This window comes from Astatotilapia calliptera, chromosome 3 (assembly GCF_900246225.1).
Source record: "Astatotilapia calliptera chromosome 3, fAstCal1.2, whole genome shotgun sequence".
Taxonomy (NCBI): domain Eukaryota; kingdom Metazoa; phylum Chordata; class Actinopteri; order Cichliformes; family Cichlidae; genus Astatotilapia; species Astatotilapia calliptera.
This window is the reverse complement of record NC_039304.1, coordinates 49202476-49228738: the sequence shown is the minus strand read 5'-3', so window position 1 is coordinate 49228738 and position 26263 is coordinate 49202476. Positions and strand designations below refer to the sequence as shown.

The window sequence follows — 26263 nt, the reverse complement described above, 5'->3', positions numbered from 1 at the left end:
AATTATTAAGATGTTTCACGGTTGAAACAATTTTGTTTTTGTTTTTTACTTTATCTTTACAGTATATTTCACTTGATTATGTCCAAGTAAAGAAAAAAACTGCAACTAAAACCTGAAAGCAAAATCAATTAGACTTTTCACAGAGAGCCTCACAAAGCCTGGAGAGAGATTTCAACACTGGACAGAAGAAAACAAAAGGCTTTAAAGACACAGGGAATGATGAGGGAACATGAAACACATGGGGAACACTGCTGGGGCAAATTACACACGAGGCAGAGAAGGCAAAGCTAATCATAATACATGAGACAAGGTACATTCAAAGTAAGAGAAGCAAACCAAAACATGGTGCACACAGACACCATATTCACAGACACACACAGACACTACCAGAGTAAAACAGGAAGTAATGGGAATACGCACAGAGGTGCAGATAAACCCAAAAACAAAGATAAACATGACAAGCAGGGGGGAACAGAGTGAAACACGTGGGAAGTAAGAACAACACAAGAGGGAATCTAATAATCAAAAGCAAAACAGAACAATCTCGGCACTATAAACTCACGACTAACAAAGTGGATTTAAACATAAATCATAATTCAAAATGACAAAAACACATGCAAACTCTAAATGCTTAATAATTCAATTTTAAATAAAAACACTATTTTTCAAAATGAATTATTAATACATAAATAAATACTTTTGAAAATGAATTTCACAAAAAAAAGAAATAAACTCTCAATAAAAACCTCATTTCAAAAAACAGTTTCTAATTTCAAAATTAAAAATTATTTTTAAAACACATTTTAAAAAGATAAATAACTCAATGATTTTAAAAAGTCAAAGATTTAGTTCTGACATTAAAATTATATTAGCTATTGGATTAACTACTCTTTAGCTATCTCATTTCTGAAATCCCAAAGCAATACAAACTAGCCATGTAGTGCGATGTAAAGAGCTCTTTGATTGGTTGCTCAGACACTGAGTAGCTGCCTGGATTTTCTACGCTGCCGTTTGTGGGCATAGCTTTGCCCTGAAGGGTGTGTGCTTGTACAATACACATTAAGCTCCTGAATTTACACTCAGGTCAATACAGATATGTTAAGAATGAAGGGACCCTACAGTGAAAAGGAGAACTGAACCACACCAACTTGGTAGGAGTACAGATCATCTGTGACCAGCTGCATCAGGGAGCGCATCAATGATTCTTTCAAGTTGCTAATGTGTCTCCTGTTGCTTAATCTCAATGCCACCGTTAAATAGCCTTTAATCACAACCAGGCTCACCTTGTGGGTGAGTATCAGCCTGGGCTGAGCAGTAGTAAATGGGTGTAGAAGAAAGTCTATATTCATTGGATGAATGAAAAACAGTGGGAGTGAAGGGACAGATAACGAAAGTAATATCAGAGTTTTCTTTACCTCTGTCACACTAACCTAAAATAATACTATTATTTATATATATATATATATATATATATATATATATATATATATATATATATTGTAGCGGGTCAGGGCTGTCCGGGGTTCTGTTTGTACAGTTATGTTTTGTTTATGTTGCCATAGTGATGAGTGACGCCTTCTCGCTGCGACGGTGTGTCCTTCCGGGGTCAGAGGGCGCCCTGTGTGTTGTTGTTGTTGCCGCGCTGAGCAGTTAGCTAGCGGCAGTGTTCTGTTCTTCTGCAAATGTTAATAAACGGCTGTGCTCCCTGGCTGGCTCACGGGAAGCAAGACCAAACGATACCTCTGTCTCCTCCTTGTCTGAGCTCGCCACAATAGAGACATTTTTATTTTTGACTATTGCCAACAGCTGAGATTAAAGCTAAAAAAAAAAATCAACTCTATTTGCCTACTTGCATTAATGTATGTAGAGCATGTGGCTTTTTTTAATTAATTGCACATTAATTAATTTTATAAATGCATTAATTATATCTTTAAATTGAAGACACATTATACTTGCACAAAATTGCAAATATAGAGCTCCTGATTTATGCTTTTCACAAATGAACAAATGTAAGGTAGAAATTCAGATCATTTTCTTTATTTAAGATAAGTTTTAGAATGAAATAAGACACCACTTATTTTGTCTGGGTATACACAGACAAAATAAGTGGTGTCTCTAATAGACTTTAACTTGAAGTCAGTTAAAGTCGTGCTCAGTATCAGACTTGGTAGTTATATTTCATTGCTGACCACAACCTCAGTGGGTCTGTTGTGTAATAAGTAATGTGACATTTTGGCATTAGCAGTTGACCACAATGGGTGTTTTTAAAAGCTGCACCAGCACTTTTATTTTAACAGCATACATACTTATTCATACATACATGTGTAAAAATGGAATGATCGAACACTTTGTTTTAACTTCAACTTCTAAATATCACGCTGGTACCTTTGCTTGTATTCAAGCAAAGGTTTATATATACTTATGACCACACAGTAATGGCAAAAAGCTGTATCTGAAAAAAGAAAACATATAACAATTTATAGACATGTAGACAAAACTGAGATGACAATGTACAACGTGGTTAATTACTAGAACAATATGTGATAAAACTGAGTTATATTTTTGTTTTCACTCTCCTTCAGATGTGATTATTTCTTCAGCTCTCTCTCTCTCTGCAACCTGTGAGACACACAAAAGAAGTGTAGAAGAAAAAATGTAAGATAGATGACAAGAAAACTCTTTATTGTCATTGCACAATCATACATAGTAGAATAGTACAATGAAACTGGAATATTGTCCCAAGTTGCCACTACATACAACATGGCACAACATGACACAACACAACACAACACAGTAACTTTATTTAAAAGAAGAAGAAGTGCATGTGTATTGTTGTGTATTATTATTGTTGTTGTGAGTCTCTTCGTCTGAGACCTCAGCAGGCTTAATCTCCTGCCAGACAGCAGCAGCTTAAACCCGGTGTCCTGGGTGTGTACAGTCCAGTAGGATGCTGCGTGCCCTCTTGAGACAATTAGTGCTGTACAGGTCCTTCAGGTAGGGAAGAGGACGTCCAATTATTTTTGGGGTCCATATTAATGACTGTCTCAAGTGCTTTTTTGTGTGCTGGAGAACCACACACCGATGCAATATGTCAGCACACTTTCAATGGAGCAGCGGTAGAAGACGATCAGCAGCTCCTTCTTCAGGTCCATTTTTCTGAGGATTCTCAGAAAGTGGAGACGCTGTTGGGCCTTCTTTAAAACCACTGAGGTGTTTGAGCTCCTTTGGAGGTCTGTGTCTATGTGCACACCCAGGAACTTAAAACTGGACACCCTTAACACACACTCTCTGTTGATGCTTAAAAGCTGCAGTGAATACTTCCACCTTCTGAAGTCGACTACCAGTTTTTTTTTTCTTGGTGATATTGAGGTCCAGGTTGTTGTCTACACAACAGTCTGACAGTGTCTAACCTTCAGCTCTGTTTGCCGTCTCGTCTCCCCCAGAGATGATCTCCACCATGGTGGTATCAACTTAACGACTGTGTTGTCTGGGTGGGAATGAACACAGTCATGTGTGTACAGAGCATACAGTAGGGGACTTAGCCTTAACCCTGACTCACTACAAGGTGGTGTACTGAGGGCTGGGGAAACATGGGGCTCCTCTCTAACTCTCTCTACATAGTCTGAGAGGAAGTCTCTAAACCAGCGGCAGGTGGTAGAAGGAAGACCAATATCACAGGTACTCAGTATGGCATGTTGATCGTTAAAGATCCTCCAGGTGCATTAGGGATGAATGTTATTTGGAAATGTTACCACAAGCTTTTTGGGCAACATGGTGAAGCATTGTTTAGTCTGGGCTCTGTCACAGAGGCCCCTAAACTCCATGTCCATGCACTACAAAAGTGCCATGATGTTAGTAATAATAATAATAAATAATAATAAGATCAGTGATAATTGGATCAGATTCAAGGAATTGATTTGTCTAAACTGTCAGCAGAGGAACATGAGTAGGTGAGGTCTCTCCTTAAGAAATACAGCTCGGTCTTTTCTGCTTATGAGACTGACTTGGGTTGCACTAACTTGATCTCCCATGACATGACTGCTTGGGGTGGCAGCCCGTGCAAAACAAGGATAGATGCATTCCACCTGCTGCACATTGAGGAATCCCTAGATGCTCTGACTGGTGCCTGTTGATTTTCCACCATGGATTTAGCCAGTGGCTACAATCAAGTCCCAGTTACGGAAGAGGATAGACCCAAGACTGCGTTCTGCACTCCCTTTGGGTTATTTGAATGGAACCGAATGCCGTTTGGGCTCTTTAATGCACCTAGCACCTTCCAGAAACTAATGCTATGCATTTTTGGTGATCAACAATGCCAGTCTCTGCTTCTCTATCTTGATGGCATTGTAATCTTCTCATCAACAGTACAGCAACGTCTTGAGCGACTGTATGTAGTGCTAGGTCAGCTCCAGCTGGAGGTTTAAAAGTTTAAAAGCAAAGTTTGGTAAATCTGCCTTTTTCTAGCGGGAGGTTTGCTACTTGGGCCACGTCATCTCTGATCAGGGTGTTTCCACAGACCCTAGCAAGGTAGAAGTAGTGGCTAACTGCACCCCCCTAGGACTGTTTCGGAACTGGAACCTGCAAGCTCAATAGCCGAATCCAGAATTAATGACTGCCGCCAAGTCTCTGTACAATGCTGCTGTCCTGTACATACTTTTGTTGGTTATGGGCCTGACGTTTGAGAGAAAGATACTTGGAAGCAGTGGCTTAAATCGTTGTTTTGTTAGCCATACTAGCAGACTTACCCTGCAGACAAACTTTTGCCTTCTTTGTTTACATTTCTTCTTTGGCTTGCCGCTGGGAAGACCCTGGAGTTCTTATTATTTCCTCTGGAATGCCGTGGAATTGGTGACATGCTACGCAATGAATATTATGTCAGACTAATTCCAAATTCAGAAGGTCTTGACGACTGTAAGTTGGCTCTACTCAATGTATAGTAATAGAAAACACATGCACCCACACATATATCCGTATAAAAAGTAAAAAACAAAGCACCAAACGTGAGGAGCAGTGAGCCGCTGCATCTGTGCACGCCACCATCTTTGCTCATACATGTAAAACATAGAATAGAAAAAAGAATGACTATGGTGCATATTCCACACCAATATTCAGGTCTTTGAGGAGTTCCCAAAAAATATGTTCAGTGTGAAACATTAGTGAAATCAGAGTTTTACATATGCAAATCTAGCAGTGAGTTATATGTGTGAAAAAGTATAAATATTCCATGTATGAAGTTGTCAATTTTACCAATCCTTAACAGATGCCTTAATGCAGCACATAAGGCATCCGTGTCCATAGTTTTACCTTTTGTTTAGTACAATAGAAGGAATCCACTGCTACGGGTTGCTGGGGACCTGCTGAAGACATTGCTCTGCTGGTTCCTGCTTCTGCTCGGACGAATGCTACAATTAAATAAATTGGTAGACAAGAAATTTTAAATAAAAAAACACAAATTCTTCTTAGTTCATTAACACTTACTTGGTGATGTTTCTGATTGTCACGTTCCTAGGTCTGTGACCCAGTTTTTGATTTTGTAGTATTACGTTTCTTAGTCTGTGGTTTCTTCTTGGTTCACGTTTGTTAGTATTTTGGTTTGGTTTCTGTTTCTAGTTCTTAGGTTTTGGTTCCCTCTGCTCCTCATGTCACTCTGGTCCCTGCACTCTGTGCTCCCTCTGTCGCTGTCCCTTGTGTCGCTGAGTCTGTGTCTGTAAGTTCAGTCTGTGGGTTTCCTGTTTTACTTTAAAGGTCTGTGTCCTTTGCCCAAGTAGGTTCACCTGCGTCTATATTGTGTATTTGCCTTTGCTTCCTGTTGTTCCGTCTGTGTATTCATGCATTTCATTCTCCATGTTGCCCTGCATCTCTGCTCTCTGTCTCCTGCATTTCAGGTTTGTTAGTTTGGTTTGTTGTTCCTTAGTTTTTCCAGTTCAGGTTTCCCTTAGTTTCTGTTTATGCCATGCTCACTTCTTTTTGTGTCCTCACCTTTGTAAATGAACACTCACTCGCATCAAGCCGGTGCCTGTATTTTGGGTCCATCTCTCATCTCCGCTATCATGGGCATGCCTTTTTATCACAATTAATATTACCTTGTAGTTGAGCATCACCAAGGCCTAATTGTTAGTAGATACAGGTCAATGCATCTTCTTAATATAGTAAGGAAGTAATAGTAATATGTTGCTATATTATTCATATAGTAATATAGTAATGAAGCAGGATAGTGGGGATAATAAGCACAGCAATATTAGTGATGATGATCCCTGTTTGTTTTTTAATGTATTCATTAACATTTTTGGGGAAAATCTGAAATTCAATTTTAGAAAGAAAATCGATGTCATTCCTAGATGGGCCCATTATGTAAGGCGATGGCATACGGAACACTGAGCTAACTAAAAACTTCCTTTTCAAATTGAATTTTTGCTGCTTGCCTGATAATTTGACAACAATATCAGTTGCGCTACTTTTGATCCTGCCTTTGCACAAAACCAAGATATTACACTTTACAGCTCTAAACATTTTTTGTTAGCTTTTTTAATGTCTTGTACTATACTAGTCCATTATATATTACTTTGTTGTTTGTGTTATCAAATGGTAAAATTCTTATTTTGCATTTTCTTCTCCTGCAGTAGTGTACTTTATGAGACAGTTAATGCTAGTCACTGAATGTTATTGTTAAAAAACACTAATTACATTTAAAGTTAATTTTGAAACAGAATGCATGTCTGAAGATGAACTTCACATTTTGAGACGTATGAGACACAGTTCGTGTCTAAAAGAAGAGGTTTAAAATTGTTTCTAAGTGGTTTCCATTTGGGGCGTAAGTTTTGGATGCTCAAATTATCACTCGCATCTATATATTACATACAAAAATATTACATACACGTCTAACAAAGATACAGACAACACCACAAGAGAAAAAAAAATCCTTTTGACAGAAGTAATTTTGTGCTACTGTTGTTGAGTAAAGAACCCTCCGTCTCTCTTACAGCAGCATGTGTTGCTCTGCCTGCATCCACTGTGTCGGCCTCTATGAAGATTAAAGGAATAAATGACAAAATAATTTTTAATTTGCTTTTTAAACACATATAAAAGGTATAAATGTTTTTTTTTTAGTTCAAGTTTATGACATTAACTTTTATTTTTTAAAAAGTTGTTTAAAGTTTTTTAAAAAATAATAATAGAAATAATAATAATTGTCATTACCTCTCTTACAGCAAGCTTTGCAAATGTGATACAGTCCCACTACCACCAACAGGGCACTAACTAAAATGGTAGAAATGATCCGTGTGGCAGCAGAGGAAAAATGGCACGCCTCTTCGTCTGGATTAGGTTTGGAATTTTTATTTTGAGACTCTAAATGGTGGTTAGAAAAAACAGGAAGGTTTAAATGAGACAAGAATGGTAAACCATCAAAAGTTAATTTTCGCTCTTCATAATGACATTAAAAATCTTTCCAATGAAATTAAAGCTTCTAAAACACCACACACCTGTTTTAGTTATTGAAATCTGCAATTTAGGTTTGGAAGCGGGAAAGTTATCAGTATTCAAAAAATGTACACACACACATTCACACCCATTCATACTCCGAAGCATGCATCGAAGATCTACTTAAAAACAGACTGTGGGAGGGAGGAATGAAACCACCAACCTTCCGATCAGCAGATAACCTGCTCTTACCTCCTGAGCAACAGCCTCCCCCAAATCAACTGTCATTCGTATGTCTAAATCTTATCTTAAAACATCTCAGTGTCTCACCTGTGATGTTCAGCCAGCTCACTGGTGATTCCCCAGCTCCCGAGATGCTACACTTGTAATGTCCTTCATCTGACTTGGAAACTCTCTGGATGGTCATGTTTCCTGTGGAGGTTTTATGGATGGAGCGTCTATTTTTGTAGAACTCAGCCTTAAAGTTGGAGGAATGAGTTTTGTTTCTGCAGCTCAGAGTCACAGTTTCTTCCATCAACGCAGGAACAGCAGGACTCACCAGGATCACAGGACCAGCTAAATGAGATGCATTTGATAATTAAATACATGAAATTAAATTCTATTAAAATGAATGTCATAAAAGTTTTGTTTATTCAAATATACCAGTAACAGAGAGGTTGATAATGTTGCTTCTTCTCCCTCCTTCAAGCTCATACCAGTACTCTCCACTGTTGTCTGCATAAACAGTTTGAATGGAGCAGGATGATCCTGTTGGTGTCATCTTATTGGTTTTACTACATGATTTTATTTTTCCTTTGAATTTATGCAAAACTTCACAGTAATTGACTCCTTCACAGTGAAATGTCACTGGTTCATATTCAAAGAACTGCAATCTGTTTGGAACAACAAGAAGAGAAACTGCATCTGAAACAAAGAAAAAAGAAAGACTCAGTTTACTAAGTTTTACTACTAAGACTGCCATACTGCACTTAATCAGTGAACAAATAAAACAGTAATAAAACAATAACAAATATCACAGAAACAGTTCTTTCTCTCAGTTTTTCTGCTAAATCCTTATTTATCCAAAATGTGAACTTTGATATCAAAAAAATCAAACCGTTAGTACTCACCAACTTTCTGATCCTGCACATCCAGATGAATCATGATGGCCATCACTGAAGAGAGATTAAAGAGGTACAGATGAACTAAAACATGCACTGTAAAATTTTTCAAAAGTATTATTACATCTTATATGTCCACAAAAATACAATAGCCTACTTTTCTAACCTAAAATATAAAACAAAGTAAACTGTCATATTTTTAATCAGAATGAATAACCTATATTTTATAATAATGTAGAAATAGAGAAAGTACTTACACAGTTTGATGCGGAGAGCGCTGATCCTCATGTCGTCTTGATGTAGACTGAAGGCTTAACAGTCGTGAGCAATGGTGTCTGTTTGCCACTAAAAGTATTTTAATATCAATTAAAAAGCATCTAGTTTTAGAAAAGCTGGTTCCAAAGAAGCTGAGTGTCTTTTGTGTCAAGTCAAGCCTCACTGTTTCAGTTCCCTGTCAGTGGGCGGAACAACAACCAGTTCAGACAAATGCTGTGTTTGATGCAGCTTGTAGACTGCTTCATGTTTCCTGTGCTTGGTGAACTGTGCTTATTTATGTCACAGAACTATTGAACATTTAATCCTCTTCTAGGGGTACTAAGCCCACTTGGGGAAAGTCATTAAAGCTATTTTCTCTTACAGGACAGTAAATGGCATATATAATATTGCCACTCTGACATAATTCATTCTTATATTGATCTGCCCAGTGATTTGTTCATGTGTGATAGTTGCCATATCTGCTTAAAATATGTTGATCTAGTGTCAACAAGCAATAAAAACATCACTTTAATGGTAGTGTAAAACATGAACATTTATTTAGTCTTTATCACTGAAGGGTACTCCATTGTGATGCTACATGATAAGAGAAAGTAATGACTATGGACTACATGAACAGTTTTAAAGAGATATAGAGTTGGTTGTGTGTTGCAAATGCTAATAAAAACTTGAATGTTGAATGTTTTTATCTTTTTTAACACAAAAGAAAGTTAATCAGATAAAATGTGGGGGAGAGAAATTCTATTGAAGTATGTGATGCTGAAAATATTGTGATTTAAAAAAAATAAAAAAGTAAAAAATCATTAAATTTGAAATAACATCTATAAAACAATGCCTTTTTATGCCTAAATTTACTTTAAAGGTTAATGGAGCCCTTTCCTCTTTAAACTATCTGCAATCTCCTCAGAAAACCAATGTATCTGAGAACAATACAGTTTGTCTATAAAGAAGCTGAAACAAATGGCTTCATCATGCAACACACAGTGAGACTATCACATGGCAAAAATCATTTTAATTTATCATATACACTTGGTGGCTTCTTCATTAGGCTTCTTCAAACATGGTGAGACACAGACTGTGAAACCAGACATGCAGACATGAAACACATGACCGACTGGGGAGAATGGGTGGAACACAAGAGGGACACGTGAACAGGGGAATAAAACATAGACACTCCTAAGAGGGCAAGGGAAGAAAGAAGGGGGAAAGGGCGAGGGAACCCGAGAGAGCATGACAGGGAGAGAGAGACCTGACATGCTGGGAAATATGGAAACACAAGATAGGCAAGGGGAACATGGAATGTCACACATGGGAAACCAGACGAAAGAACTCACACAAACACCCGCAAACACAGACGAACAGGAAGGGACACAGAAGACAAAGAGACAAGGGGAGCATTAGTTTTTTTCTTTTTCATATAAAGCAAACATCATTCTTTATCAGTTTTTTTTATCTACATCAAGTAAAACTTCCTTAACAGCGCCTACCCGGTACAAACACAGTTGTCATCAACAGTTTGTTATGCAACTGCAACATTCAGTTCTGTTACAAGGATTACAACAGTTAGAATCTCATAGAGAAACATAGCTGAGTGCATGCCAGAGAGCACTCAAATAGCTAACTAGTATTAGCTTAGCATGCTAACCAAAAATGCTACTCGTGAATAAAGTTACTATTGATGCACGAAAATGCCTGTAACTTTCAGGGCACGTGTTAGTACTGCTTACAATAAAAATACATATTGACAATTACCACTGTGAGAATGTTTTCACTAATATACCTACAAAATGGACAACAGCATTGCTCACGTGCACCTAACTCCAGCTTGGGATTATTTTCCTTCACTCAGGAATGCACTGTGCAGCAATTTGGAACCTTAACAATGCAGTTGCGGTATTTGTCCTCCAGGTAGCTCTAACTATTCATAAAGCACATCAATTATGTAGAAATTCATTAAGCTTTTTTGTAACTCTGTTATTCCTAATAGTTATATTAGTTATATAATATTAGAGTTAGACCTCTAATGGGTTGATATGGTACTATAAGGTTATTAATAATAATAATGGACTGGATTTAAGCACTTTTCAAGGCACCCAAAGCGCTTTACAATGCTACTATTCATTCACTCTCGCATTCACACACTGGTGGAGGCAGTTACGGTTGTAGCCACAGTTGCCCTGGGGCAGACTGACAGAAGTGAGGCTGCCATATGCCTCGCTTCTGTCATCGGCCCTTCACCTATGTGGAGCAGGGAAATTATTTTACTGCTATTGTTAAATAATCATCATTATTACCATTGCATTAATAATATAATCTGCAGTATGATCATTGCTTTAACAATGTAACAGATAGCTTTAAGAAGGCTTTAAGGTTTTATGCATACAGGTATTAAATTAACTTTGTATTCCAGGTGCAGTTATAACTATTTTATACATATTGCATATCTGTGCTTATTTGAGTTGATGTTCAGGTTCATTAATGGTCTAAAGCTTCACCTAGTGAGAGTGTCTAGATGATCCATGCTGAGGGAAAACTAGAACATAGAAGGAATTGCAGTACATGCTTACACAACAGTTCATTTTAATATCTTTTATATGTTCATATTCTTGTATTAAGCTTTTAGTAGGGGTTCTTGATTAAAACATTTATTTAGTAGAAGACATACATATAGTCTCAGTGAGCCTCTGGTCTGGTAAAAGGTCAGAAGTGCAACAGGTGAATTGAGAAAGAGCATTTGAGGACGAGACACAGACAGTTAGTAGGTGAAGAGGTGACACAGAGAGCATGTGAGGTCGTGACACACACACACACACATGAGTTAGATTTATTTAGAGGAGAGAGAGATTAGTCATGTCTCGGTAAAAGAGGAACCGTCCTTGTCTTCTCGGCAAGAAAGAGGAACTGAAAGGTTGACCGGAGGAATCGGCCATGAAAATAGAAGATGATCTTCTGGGTTAAAAGTCATTGTGGTGTTGATCTGATCTATGTATAAAATGTATCTGTGACGCATGAAGGGGCGTCAGTAAATCAAACCCTGATGCTATAAAATATCTGTTTATGCTTTGATTAAGTCGAAGACTACTTGCTGTCTGCGTACAGAGTGTCTTCCCACACGTGTGTTCATTCATTAAAATCATTGTTTGACCAAGAGCTTCTGGACCATGGGTGGTTTGTACTCTCCTTCCTCAATTTTTGAACCTTAACACCTACCACCTACTGATGTTGGCCCTTCTGGCCAACATCAGTAGGTGGTAGGTGAAGTGTCTTGCCCAAGGACACAGCGACCGAGACTATCCGAGTCGGGGCTCGAACCGGCAACCTTCCGGTTACAAGGCGAACTCCCAACTCTTGAGCCACAATCGCCCCAATATTACCCCTTTTACTATTTATTTTTAAAAAAATATTGAAAAATTCACTTGTCAACCTGTTTCTACTAATCATGGAACAATTTCAGAGTAAAAGTGCAAAGACTTTGAGTTCTCCTTCAGTAGCGTCTTCTCTGTGGGATGTTCTTATTTTTAGGCGGAGGAGGACTAATCTGGCTGCTGCAGTGAGTTTCTTCCTCCTGCTGATCCTGGGTGGATACTGACTTAGACAGAGGTCAGTTTCTATCAGAGCACTTTCATCAGATCTTACAGTTTCTGTTTTTCCGTCTCTGCTTCGAAGTTTCTTAAACTTGTGATATTCAGTTGTGTTTTGTTTTAAAGAGAGTGACTCCTGCTCACACACCAGTGTAGAGGCCTTGATGAAGAGAGCCTCAGCATCTGGACACCAACAGCTGGACACAAAGAGTCAGAAGAAGAGATCCTAGAAGCTGCTGAAGAGAAAACCTGAACATTTCCTATTGAGCAGAAGTTTGGATTTCAGCTTGAATCTCAACACCTGTCATTCATTAGAAGCTGGGAAATGAAGGAAGGAAACACAGAGCCTGATCTGATTACAAAGACCTCTGATGTTTGTATTTAAAGGTCAGAAACTCTGCAGCCGACCTGGAGCTACAGGCCGGTTCACCTGAAGACCTCAGAGGCTGAACACACAGAGCTCCAGCTGTGCTGTGTCCTTTCAGTGCAGTAACACAACTGGACACTAGAGGTCACAATTTGATTTAATGAAAAAACATTGTCCTGTTTCACACATGAGTGGGAGCCTCTGCTTCCAGCATACAAACATGTCAAAGAGTGTTTTAAAACTAATCTTATATAATTTACATCATTTTGAATATATTTATTTTCTGTGACTACATGTGTAGCATACATTTGATTTTTAGTCAAATTCATATAACTTAATATTAAATATCAAGTGAAAACGTTTTTGATAAGAAGCAATTTAGGAGTCCCAGGCTTCTACCTTTCTACCTTTAAAAAATATTCAGGCACGTTGTTCATGTACCGTTTAATATTTAAGTGGTTGTAACCTGTTACTTTCATCCAGAAAACACACAGCAAAAATGCCAGTGTTGATTTTTCAGTGTTAGTAGAATTCAACAGAGTTCCGAGTTAGTTCAACACTGAATCGAGTTAAAATAACACATCGGGAGTTGATTCCTGAAAAGTGTTAGAGTGGATTTTAGTCGTTACTGCATTTTAACACTGTGGGTGTTAAATTAGACCACACCTTCATTTCCTGTGGAGGTTCGCATTCCAGAATCTTCGGTCGCCATTTTTTCTTGCTGATGCGGTAAGTTTTATTCGGTTAAATATTAAGTTTTAGATTGATATTAGAACAAGTAACATGATAACTAGTAAAAGAAATAGTATTTATATCAAAATACATCATCTTTAAGTGTCATATTTGAATTTTAACTGTTTTTGTTAAGCTGGGCTACTGCTAGCTAGAACTCTGCAAAGTACCAGTTTCTTTCCTAATATTCATTTAGCATAATCTGGCTATTGGCAGACTGTAATGAATATTACATGTTAATATATTTCACAGTTTTTATTAAATGCCTTTTATGTATTTTCGAATTAAACTGCCAAAGCCTTAGGGTCAGTGGTCTCAAACTCGCGGCCCAGAGGCCACTCGCGGCCCAAAGGCCACTTGCGGCCCACGTCAGGTGAGGTGAAGAAGTATAATGCAATTTGGCCCTTAAAGTGACTTTTTTTTGTCATTAGCCAAAAATGATTTAATATGAAGGCAATAAGGACAGAGTGTTACGGGCCCTCATGGGCAGTGCAGTCCGTGCTGCGGGGAGAACGTGGAACTGCCCCTCCCGTTGTGTGTTTGAGCGCGAGAGAGGGAGAAAGTAAGAGCTGTTACCGATGAGAAATGGAAGAAGAAAGCATGTAAATATAATAATAACCACTGCCGCCAAAATGAGTGCCTGGTTGTAAGAAAGTTGTTAAGACTCGACTGTACACTGTGTTCGCTGACAGTAAAGCTACAAGCCCGACAACCCAGCGTATTTGCCAGAGGTGTCATTACCACGGTTCAGAGCCGCGGACCTGGCCGAGGTAACAAGAGAGTACAAACATGTGGAGGGATTGGCTTTGTTAGTTCAGTGAGAGTCAAAAACTAATGTGTACACTTATTTCTGCATTTTTATTTTGTGAAATATGAACAAAATTACAGCAGAAGTGCTGCAAAGTGTCTGACCAGAAAGAGAGGACCATTGTGTTAATTTGGTAGTTCAATTAAAGGCATCGGTTAGTTAAGAGTGAGAGGGGGGGATGCGTTCATATTTGCAGTTTTGTCTTGTTATACAATATTTGAAATTTAAAAACGAACAAACCAAACGCTACATTGTCAGGAATATTTGTGGGTGTTTTCTTTGTGGTTTCTTTCTTTCTTTTTTTCTTTTTTACTTCTTGAACACTGAAGTAGCCCTCCAATAAGATGACAGCTCATTTAAGTTTGAGACCCTGCCTTAGGTGAACTAGGATGTTTAAGGGTAACCTGAGAGTATTTTTACACTATAATGGCCCCTACATCTTGTAAATTGTGGAAATTTCATTATAGTGCGCATTTCTGTAGCCAGTAGGTATTTTTCTTTTTTTTTTTTCTTTTTTTTAGATTTACATTTTTTTGTGGTAAATTAAGCATTTTCTAGTCTACAAATGAATAACAGGGTTATATTAGGGTTTGTTAGAGAGTGGGGAGGGTTTTTATGGCTTAAAATATATAAAAAATAAAAAAATAGAAATATGGTTTCTACTAACCCCTGTGATAGTTGAGAGAATACTGTATTGCAGTCATGTTACACAGCTTGTACTACTTAAAAATGGATCAAGGATGTTTTTTCTTAACAAAATTAATTTTAACTCAGTCTAAAGAGACTAGACATGCTAGATGTTTTGCAAAGAAATGGTGTTATATGCTGGACCTTGTTCTACTCTTGGAAGGTGGTGATATGCTGGTTCCCGAGAAGAGATGAAGTAATCAAAGTCAGCTTTTCAAGACAGCCCCAAGACTCTTCGCAACTTGTGTTCAAATGTGAGGCCGTTGTCAGGTGATAAATGCAAGGAAGAGGCACTCAACTGACATGAAACATGTCAAAGACAACATGAAGGTGACATTTCAACATGGGCAAAAAGTGGTTCAAGAACCTGCCACAGCTTCTACTGTCCTGGACCTTTTCCCAAGATTTCTGGATACACCTGGCTTGGTAAGGCAAAAAGTAATTTAATGACTGCTTTGTGGTTCCTTTGTTTGTTTTCTTGTTAATGTGTTGTTTCTGTTGTTACACTTTGTGTTTAAGATTGACCAAGACTACACAATGCTGTTTTTTGGGGAGGAAGTGTCTGGTAAGTTCCTTGCAAAGTGGCCAACATTCTTCAAGCCAAGGATCATCAAAGATTGCAAAAGTCTGTCTCAGAGTACAGAATTGGATGAGCTGCTCATTTCTGCACAGAGTTACTCTGACGAGGCTGGTAAGTGTAAGTTGGAAATGGTAGATTTTGAATACATTTACAGCATTTGCTTAATTCCCACAACACAATATATCACTCATTTCTGCATGGTATGAAAAGAAGCTTACAAACATGTTAAACCTGAAATGACATTTAATGTACCGTAATTGTCGGGCTATAAGCCGCTACTTTTTCCACAAGTTTTGAACCCTGCGGCTTTTAGTCAGGTGCGGCTTTTCTATGGATTGTCCCTGATTTTTGTCATATCGTAAGACGATTTGTTTTGTTTGTTCCGCTGTTGTACGGCACTACGTTGCCTGGCGGAAGGGCATGTGATCAGACACACAGTATCGGGGTTCAAGAGTGGTATGTTGGTCACATGTCCATCCGCCAGGCAACATAGTGCCGTACAAGTAGCACGAAAAACAAACTTCAAAGTAGCGCTACGCGTTCAGCGAGAGGCGTGGATGGTGTGCGGCAATAAACTTGCGAAAAGCAAGTTATGCTCAACTCCACCGGTGGAATCTGACAGCGTGGAAAAGTGTGAAAACATCCATCCATCCACCTGAGTCTAAAAGGTAGTCTGAATCTATTTTTCTGGTGTGCTGTAGGTTATTGTTATGTACTACATTTGTTACTCGTTTATGAAGCACAGCACATGTTTCGTACTTGTAATTACCGCTACTTGTACATATACCTAAAAAGTTGTGCAAATATGTACCCATAACTTGTTTTTCAAAATATTAATAAAAGTGATGTGTCTCCAAACAGCCATCTCTTTCCTGACAATTCGCTTTGTGCATATTCTCTTACATATGATAAGTCAACATTGAAACACCTGCGGCTTTTAGTCAGGTGCGGCTAATGTATGTACAAAACAGGATTTTCCCCTGATTTTAGCTTGTGCGGCTAATATTCAGGTGCGCTTTGTAGTCCGGGAAATACGGTAGTTTGAACACAAAAAAAAGTTACATAATCTTACTATTGTTATGACTCGATATCTACTTCACTTGGTGGCCAGAAGATTTTAAGTCTCTGGAAAACTGCCTTGTTTGAAAAATTATCAGGTGTCTAAAATGTCATCATGGTATTACATAATGTGGAAAAATGGCTGCTGTGGTCCTTTAAATGACAGTAATTGTGATGATCTTAATTTCTATTCTGTAGTTTGGGACTGTGAGGCGGCTGCCATCTTTTGCTGCTTAAGGGAAGGACGTCTTCAAAGATTAGCACATCAGATGCTGCTCACCACCTAATGAAATTCATCATGGTATGCTTTTTAGAATTGTATATTTCTCTTTTGATGAGAACAGATGCTAATTATCAAGGGCTGATATTTTAAGATGGCAAGGTGATCCAACCTGCAGCAGATGTATCTATCGCAGACAGGCTTGGTGTTGCAGGACTGACATGTCATTGTTTCTATTAAAACTAAATGTACACATTGAAACAAAAATAATTGTGCAGCGGAGTGAAACATTTTAATATTGTCATAATTTCAAACAGCAATGCCTCAACATCAGATTATCAATTTTGTTTAATGTGAATCACTTGGTTTCTTTCTCTCCCTCAGGTGGGAGGTAGCACAGAGGCTTTTTTTAAGGCCGGCCCCACTCAGCCATTCGTCCTGTGTGTTGGAGAAAGAAAGAACATCATCCAAAGTTTCTACCCAAAGTTTCTACAATGTCCTAGATCAAAAGGTCATTCCCTGTGTGACACAGATGGGAGATGCAGGTTTTGACAAGGCAAAACTTTTCAAGGCACATTTTTTTTATTTGCCGTGTCCTTTGATAAGGCATTGGACAACTTCTACACATTCATCCAGACCACCGTGTATGGCATTGATGTTGGCAGCTTTGAAGGACAGTCCTCAGGTCAGGGAAACAAGAGGAAGTCTTCACTGTACGGTTTAAAGATATCCACTATTCAGCACTTTGACTGGAAATGTTCATCTGTTACATTTGCAAGATACACCACACAAGTTGCTCAGTGTTATTTAGACATTTGAAGTTCCAGCATGGTTTGTACCCAGAAAAGTTTTTACGTTTGACCTGTGGAGAGCCTGGATGTTCATTTATCTTTCACACGTACTATGGTTACAAGCGGCACTTATTCCGAGCACATGGAGACTGCGTTCACTCTGAGGTCATCAACAATTTTGAGCCCGTACCTAACGATGGAACCTCTGTTTCACAGCCTGTAAATGTGGCTCATCCCATGACAATAACTACACAGGTTCCAGTTGAAAAAAGGCAAATACTGAACATGTGCAGCTCTGTTATTGCTCAAGTACAATCATCAGGAGTTCCTGAAAGTACTGTGCAGTGTTTAGTTGGTTCATTGGAGGAACTGGTTAATGACATCCATGCACATGCAAAACAATCTGTTGTCGACTGTTTGTCAACTGATACATCAAGAGAAACCTTAGAAAAAGTTGAGGATTGCTTTGATCAGCTTGAAAATCCATTTTCATGTCTTAACACAGAATCTAAAAGGATAAGACATTTTGAGCAAAAATGGAAAATAGTTGAACCCATAGAGCATGTTCTTGGTGTGCGTTTTGATGTACGCAAAGATAGAACAACAGGCAAGTTCCTGTCAATGATAAATTCATGTACGTTCCTATCATGGGATCCCTTTCATCTATGTTTCGAAACAGTGAACTTTGTAGCAGTTTCCAGAAAACTAAACTAAACATGGAGGGATTGTACAGAGATTTAAATGACGGCTCCTACTTCAAAAATCACAGTTTATTCTCACAACAAGAACATGCTCTCCAGATCCAGCTCTACTATGACGATTTTGAAACTGCTAATCCTTTAGGCTCAAAAAAGGGAGTGCACAAACTTGGTTGTATTTATTTTGTTTTGAGAAATTTGCCACCCGAGTTAAATTCTGTGTTGATGAACATTCATCTTGTAGCCCTTTTTCATTCAGAAGACTTAAAAAAATATGGGTTTGATCCTATCCTAAAGCCACTTGTTGATGATCTAAAGATTTTAGAGACTGAAGGAATGCAAGTGCCCTTTTCAGCCACACCTGTGAGAGGTTCGCTTTTTCAGATTACAGGTGACAACTTGGCTTTACATAGCATTTTTGGTTTTGTTGAATCATTTAGTGCAAACTATTGTTGTAGATTTTGTTTAACTGATAAGACAGAGTTGCAGTCAGTTTTTAGTGAAGATCATGTAGGCTTAACACTGCGTTCCAAAGAACTTCATTACAAACACTGTGGTGCCATTCAACAAAATCCTGCTTTGGCCTCAACATTTGGTGTAAAAAGAAATTGTTTACTCAATTCACTTCGGCTGTTCCATATTTCAGATAACTATGCTGTAGACATAATGCATGATCTACTAGAGGGAGTGGTGCAGTATGAGTTAAAGCTTGTGTTTCAGTACTTGATTAAGACCTCTTTGATATCCTTGAATTCATTGTCACAGAGAATTATAAGCTTTAACTACGGATATGCACAGAGAAGGAACAGGCCAGGTGGGCTAAAACTGGATGACAACAGCAAAGATCTTGGGCTTAATGCTGTGCAGTCATGGTGTCTTTTGCGGAATAGCCCATTGATTTTTGGAGATATCGTTTGCAGAAATGATGGACATTGGAACTTGCTACTTTTGTTAGTTCAAATTGTGAACATTGTTTTTTCACCCATTATAACTCATGGCATGACTTGCTATTTGAAACATCTGATTGCCGATCATCACAAGGCTTTCAAATCTCTCTTTCCAGAACTGAATTTGATTCCAAAGCACCACCTAATGATCCATTTCCCATGCTGCATTAGAAAAATTGGGCCACTCATACATATGTGGTGCATGAGATTTGAAGCAAAGCACAAATTCTTCAAAAGATCTGTAAAGAACTTTAAAAATATCACAAAAACACTAGTAAAAAAACATCAGAATCAATTAGCCTTTCATTTTGAAAATTTTTATTTTAAAAGATTACAGTTCGGCCCCATTAATGAAGTCTTGGCCAGCAGCTTAAAAGGCAGTGAAGCACTGAATAAAATGTTTGATGTTTCTTCTATTGTTTCTACAACTTCCTGGGTCAAAAGTTATGGTACAGAATATCAAGTTGGGATGTATGTTTGTTCTGGTGTTGAAAATGAGATGCCTTTGTTCAGTAAGATTGTCAATATAATTGTTAGAGATTTCAATGCTTATCTTCTAACTTGTAAGGTCTCAACAGTATATTTCAATGATCACTTAAATGCATTTGTTATTGAGGATGGATTAGATGTCTTTGCACTGATCTCTGTAGATGATCTGGTGTACTATAGACCTTATGATAGGCAATTTTCAAATGGCACTGATGACAAAATGTACATTGTCCCATACTGTAATTTTGTATGACTTGTTTACTTGTGGTGTATCTGAATACAAAGTATTTTGGAACGTTAATGTCTTGTATTTCTTTGTGATGGGTAGATGTTGGGGGTTAATTGTAGCAGTAGAGATATCAGAGATTAATGGGAGTTTATTGTAATCTGGTGGTATTAATGATTTGACTGACACTAGTGTTAGTGTTAGAAAATTAACACTATTCAGAGTTGAATTTTTAAACACCAGGGCTAGTGTAAAGTACTACCAACACTATTCGGTGTTAATTTTTTAACACTTAACACCAGTGTAGAATATTTTTGACACTGGTCAGTGTTACTCAGTGTTAATCTTTAACTCTGTGCAGTGTTAAAATAACACTAGCTCATTGTTAAAAACATAACACTTTGAAAAGTGTTAATTTAACACTCAAAAGAATGGACACATATAGACACTTTTCTAGTGTTAAATTTAATACTCACAGTGTTAATTTCACACTAGCGATTTTGCTGTGCAGAGTCATTAAACATGCCACCAATATAAAGGCAGATGAAAATAATTAAAATAAATAAATTAAAATAAAGTCTGCTGACTCCGGCATTTATGGGAGACACACATCTCCCATAAATGCCTAAGAAGCCAGGATGAGTTTTTCTTTAATATATTTCTTGCTAAAATCGCATGTACGAACTGCTGTGTCGTGTTCAGTTTACATTGTCAGTGTCTCTCCTTTTTTTCATTAGCGAAGGACAGAGTGACACAACAAATAAAACATGGGTTGTTTTTATCAATGCAGTCATTTTACAATGTGATGCCTGGTATTTCTATATTTTTCTGCTTTAAATTTATACTATATACATTTAACAAGACATGCATTTTGACTAAATTTCATCACAGGAGAATATTTTATTTTGTTTCTTTAGAACAAAATAGAAGAGATTCAGAAGAAACTTGCTTGATGAACATCTGTCTAAGAAGCCAGACATTTATTTTACTGATTTTCTTTCTCTCTGTGTGTTCAATGAAACTAAAACACAGAGCAAGAATCACCAATTAACTTAATATGCATACAGGAACAAGGAAAATTTTCAAATGCCACATGAAAATGTTAATTCTATACAAGCCAAGACAATAAAATATGGAGTATGTTGAACTGTAAACCTTTTCTTCGGCTAAGTTTGAAGGCATTTTTGAGACTCGGAATGTAGTTTCAGTGACTGGGTTAGAATTGGGTTTTGGTTAACTTTAAGGTAAGGGGCTAGGGGAAGCATAATGCCAACTAGGTGTCCCCAAAAGATATGAATATACATATATACAGGGAGTGCAGAATTATTAGGCAAGTTGTATTTTTGAGGAATAATTTTATTATTGAACAACAACCATGTTCTCAATGAACCCAAAAAACTCATTAATATCAAAGCTGAATGTTTTTGGAAGTAGTTTTTAGTTTGTTTTTAGTTTTAGCTATTTTAGGGGGATATCTGTGTGTGCAGGTGACTATTACTGTGCAGAATTATTAGGCAACTTAACAAAAAACAAATATATACCCATTTCAATTATTTATTTCTACCAGTGAAACCAATATAACATCTCCACATTCACAAATATACATTTCTGACATTCAAAAACAAAACAAAAACAAATCAGCGACCAATATAGCCACCTTTCTTTGCAAGGACACTCAAAAGCCTGCCATCCATGGATTCTATCAGTGTTTTGATCTGTTCACCATCAACATTGCGTGCAGCAGCAACCACAGCCTCCCAGACACTGTTCAGAGAGGTGTACTGTTTTCCCTCCTTGTAAATCTCACATTTGATGATGGACCACAGGTTCTCAATGGGGTTCAGATCAGGTGAACAAGGAGGCCATGTCATTAGTTTTTCTTCTTTTATACCCTTTCTTGCCAGCCACGCTGTGGAGTACTTGGACGCGTGTGATGGAGCATTGTCCTGCATGAAAATCATGTTTTTCTTGAAGGATGCAGACTTCTTCCTGTACCACTGCTTGAAGAAGGTGTCTTCCAGAAACTGGCAGTAGGACTGGGAGTTGAGCTTGACTCCATCCTCAACCCGAAAAGGCCCCACAAGCTCATCTTTGATGATACCAGCCCAAACCAGTACTCCACCTCCACCTTGCTGGCGTCTAAGTCGGACTGGAGTTCTCTGCCCTTTACCAATCCAGCCACGGGCCCATCCATCTGGCCCATCAAGACTCACTCTCATTTCATCAGTCCATAAAACCTTAGTAAAACCAGTCTTGAGATATTTCTTGGCCCAGTCTTGACGTTTCAGCTTGTGTGTCTTGTTCAGTGGTGGTCGTCTTTCAGCCTTTCTTACCTTGGCCATGTCTCTGAGTATTGCACACCTTGTGCTTTTGGGCACTCCAGTGATGTTGCAGCTCTGAAATATGGCCAAACTGGTGGCAAGTGGCATCTTGGCAGCTGCACGCTTGACTTTTCTCAGTTCATGGGCAGTTATTTTGCGCCTTGGTTTTTCCACACGCTTCTTGCGACCCTGTTGACTATTTTGAATGAAACGCTTGATTGTTCGATGATCACGCTTCAGGAGCTTTGCGATTTTGAGACTGCTTCATCCCTCTGCAAGATATTTTCGTTTTTTTAGTTTAGTTATCCAAAACAACGATTGTGTCGTCAGGATCTGCTTTTAAATTAAACATAGACATCTCTGATTACGATGCATGTAAAGGTGGTGGGTGGTGGGTAGGGGCCAACAGCATCCGCTCCCTTACACCTGACACATGGACGCGCTGTGTGGTTCTAGAGGGAATGGAATGATGGATAAATAAAACAGGAAACCCAGACTGACTACAACCCAAGAGCTTGACACGGACAAAAAAGTAAACAGACTTCATATGGAGACACACAAACATACATAGACTAAATACAAGAAATTGAAAAAGGAGGAAGGGAACACAGAATAAAAGAAAATCAATTAAACACACATAAGTGTCATGGTCTGGGTGTGTGGCTGTAAAATTCCATTGAAGGTCTGGACCTCCCTGGTATCCACCCATGGGCAGGGCCTACAGCCTCCCTCACCTGAAGCTGATTGAGGCAATCAGGTTGGAGATTTAAGCTTCAGACTTTTTTGGAAGGAATCTCAGGAGAAAGATCTGTCGTTTAAAAAAAAGATTTCATTTGCTTTGGCAGTTGAAATTATAAGTTTACACAGTGCTGGTGACCTCTGTGTGAATCGGCAGGATACTTCATAAAAAGGACAACGCTCAAGTGCGCTGCACAACATAGTGAGACAAAAGCATAGATTATAGCAACTATCCTCCTACTGCACGGATGTGGCAGTCTTGGTGTCTGCTGCGAAGCATCCTCATATTTCCATGACCTCGTCTGGTGTCTTCGTCTTTCTCTGTAAGAGACAGAAAAGGAGTACACCTCTCTGCCTAGCCTTGATAATCGAATACTATTATCCATTTTTCTTCTAGTGATTCAAAGTTGGTTTAGAATATCATGTTTGGGACTCTCTGACCCAGAGACTTATTCTAACCATTATCCATGTGTGTAAGCGTCTTTGCAATCGAGAGTCTGTGGCAAGATCTGAAAGCTGCTGTTCACAAACGCTGTCCATCTAATCTGACTGAGCTGGTGCTGTTTTGCAAAGAAGAATGGGCAAGGATTTCAGTCTCTAGATGTGCAAAGCTAGTAGAGACATACCCTAAAAGACTGGCAGCTGCAATTGCAGCAAAAGGTGGTTCTATAAAGTATTGACTCAGGGGGCTGAATAATTACGCACACCCCACTTTGCAGTTATTTATTTGTAAAAAGTGTTTGCAATCATGTATGATTTCCGTTCCACTTCTCACGTGTGCACCACTTTTGAATTGGTCTTTCACGTGGAATTCCAATAAAATTGATTCATGTTTGTGGCTGTAATATGACACAATGTGGAAAAATTCAAGGGGGCCAAATACTTTTGCAAGCCACTGTACATGTAGAAAATATAGAAAACAAAGCACCGAACGTGAAGAGCAGAAAACCACTGCATCAAAGCACATCGCCATCTTTGATTTAATGACAGTTACAATTACATGATGTTGAACATGAGTTAGTTGTTGTAGCTCCAACTTTCGCATAGTGAAGTAGACCCATCAGCAGCAGCAGAGCCACCATCATCTTGATGAACACAGTCTGCAAGATGAGGTAAACATTATGGTAGGGCTGTGGTGAATCTGAAAAACACAAAAATAACCAAAGTAAGTACAAAAATGTAGTTTTTAAAAGATGATTAGATTATTAATGGAAATATCCAAACCTACCTGGCCCTATGCAAAAAAGAAATTGGCCCACTTTTTTTTGCAAAATTCTTTAAGCAGCATCTTTTTTTTTTCTTTTTTTTTTGCCACACTGGAGGGGTTTCAAGCATAAATGGCTTGTTTAACATTATGTCAAGCATTTCAAACAGATTTAGGTCCAGAGTTTGACTAGACCACTACAAAATCTTTATTTTGATGTCAATGACTTTGTTGCTTTGAGTGTCCTACTTTTTTCCCCCTTGTCTATTATTGCTTGTTGAGATCTTTTAGCGTATTTCACTTCATCAGATGAGTTCTATTTAAATGAGTCACCAGGTCTAACTGCAATGAGGGATGGGTGCGTCATGTAAACGCAAATCCTGTTTAAATTTAATGAATCATTTGTTGTAAAGTTTTGTTTGTACAACACTGTGTTTTATCTTTTACTAGACCATATTTCAGTTAGAGACAAGCTTGTTAGGCTCACCCAGAAGGTGATGCGTCTGTTTGGGAAAAAAAATGTAATGCAACAGTTTTAGATTAGTGGTTGACGGGTTGACTAGGTCAGGAGTTGGAGAATCTCCAGAGAGCTGGCTGAAAGTCACAGGTGAGACACTGAGATGTTTTAAATGAAGGTGATCTGAATGACAGCTGATGCTTTTCAAAGCTGGTAAATCTCTTTGTATTAGCATTTTTGAATGCTAAAACTAAATTGCAGATTACACCCATAATTTTGACAATAAAGGGCTATTCTATTCTATTCTATTTTTTTTTGGCAAGATTCTTCTCCATGTTGTTATGCAAGAGCTAAAATGATGGTTTACCATTCTTTTTTCATGTAAGCCTTTCTGTTTTTTCAGACCATCATTTAGTCACTCAAACTACAAAGTATACAGTCAATCCACACAGTCACAAAGAGGCATGCCATTCCTCCTCTGCTGCTACACCTTGGATCATTGTCACCATTTTAGTCAGTGCTCTGTTGGTGGTAGTGGGACTGCATCACTTTGGAAAAGATTGCTGGAAAAGAGGTAATGAAAATTATTATTAATGTTATTATTATCAGATGGAAAATGAGTCTATCAGGCAGATGCATTATCAGATTTTCTCATCCAACGTTTTTTAATACAATTGAATGTCATAAACTACTGGGCTTGAACTAAGAAATCCTCTATACCTGTTTAATGGGTTTTAAAACAACAACAACAACAAAATAAAACTTTTTTGAAATGTATTTCTTTAAACTTCATAGAGGCCGGCAAGGTGGATGCAGGTTGAGTAACATATGTTGTTATAAGAAAGACAGGAGATATTTTACTGAACAGTAGAACAAAATTACTTCTTTGAATAAACGGGTTGCTTTTTTTTTTTCTCAGGTGGTGATGTCTGTAGCTTTGGTAGATTTGTATGTCATATTTATAAATGTATAGATGTGAGTGATAATTTGAGCCTTCAAAACATACGCCTCAAATGAAAACCACATAGAATATAATTTTATAGCTACTGTATCTCAGACAGCTCAGAATAGTAAAATGCTGCATGAAGTACAATTTCAGACATGCGTTCAGTTTCAAAATTAACTTTATATTAAACCCAATTACTTTCTTTTTTGATCAATAATATTCAGTGACTAGCATTCATTGTCTTTTTTTTGCCTATGGTGTGGTAATTGGTAATTACTTATTTCACATCTGCCAGGATATTTCACAGAGACCAAAATATTGCACATAAAAAGGGTAGAGCTGAGTGTAAAAGTGTAAAGTCTAATATTTTAGTTTAGTACAAAAATAGCAAAAAGCAAGAAGTTGAAGAGCAGCTGATATTTTTGCAGTCAAAGTAGAAGTGACTTGCAAACAGCAGAAATTCAATTAGAAATGTCAGTTTTTGTTAGCTCAGTAGCAACACCTTACATAATGGGCCCGTGAATGGCTTCAATTTTCTTTCTAATCTTGAATGTCATTTTTTTCTAAAATTTAAAATCAAATCTAATAAATGCATTAAA

General features: G+C 38.0%; 1 protein-coding gene across 1 annotated transcript; it reads right to left on the bottom strand.

Annotated features, from left to right (window-relative positions):
- Positions 1-2511: 2511 nt before the first annotated feature.
- LOC113015458 (uncharacterized) lies at positions 2512-8828 on the bottom strand. The gene is made up of 8 exons (XM_026157484.1): positions 8798-8828; positions 8550-8594; positions 8083-8343; positions 7750-7995; positions 7198-7347; positions 6981-7021; positions 5305-5402; positions 2512-2619 (listed from the first exon to the last, which is right to left on the bottom strand). The coding sequence occupies exons 1-7, from the start codon at positions 8826-8828 to the stop codon at positions 5337-5339; spliced, it is 840 nt and encodes a 279-aa protein (XP_026013269.1). The 3' UTR covers positions 2512-2619; positions 5305-5336.
- Positions 8829-26263: the final 17435 nt, after the last annotated feature.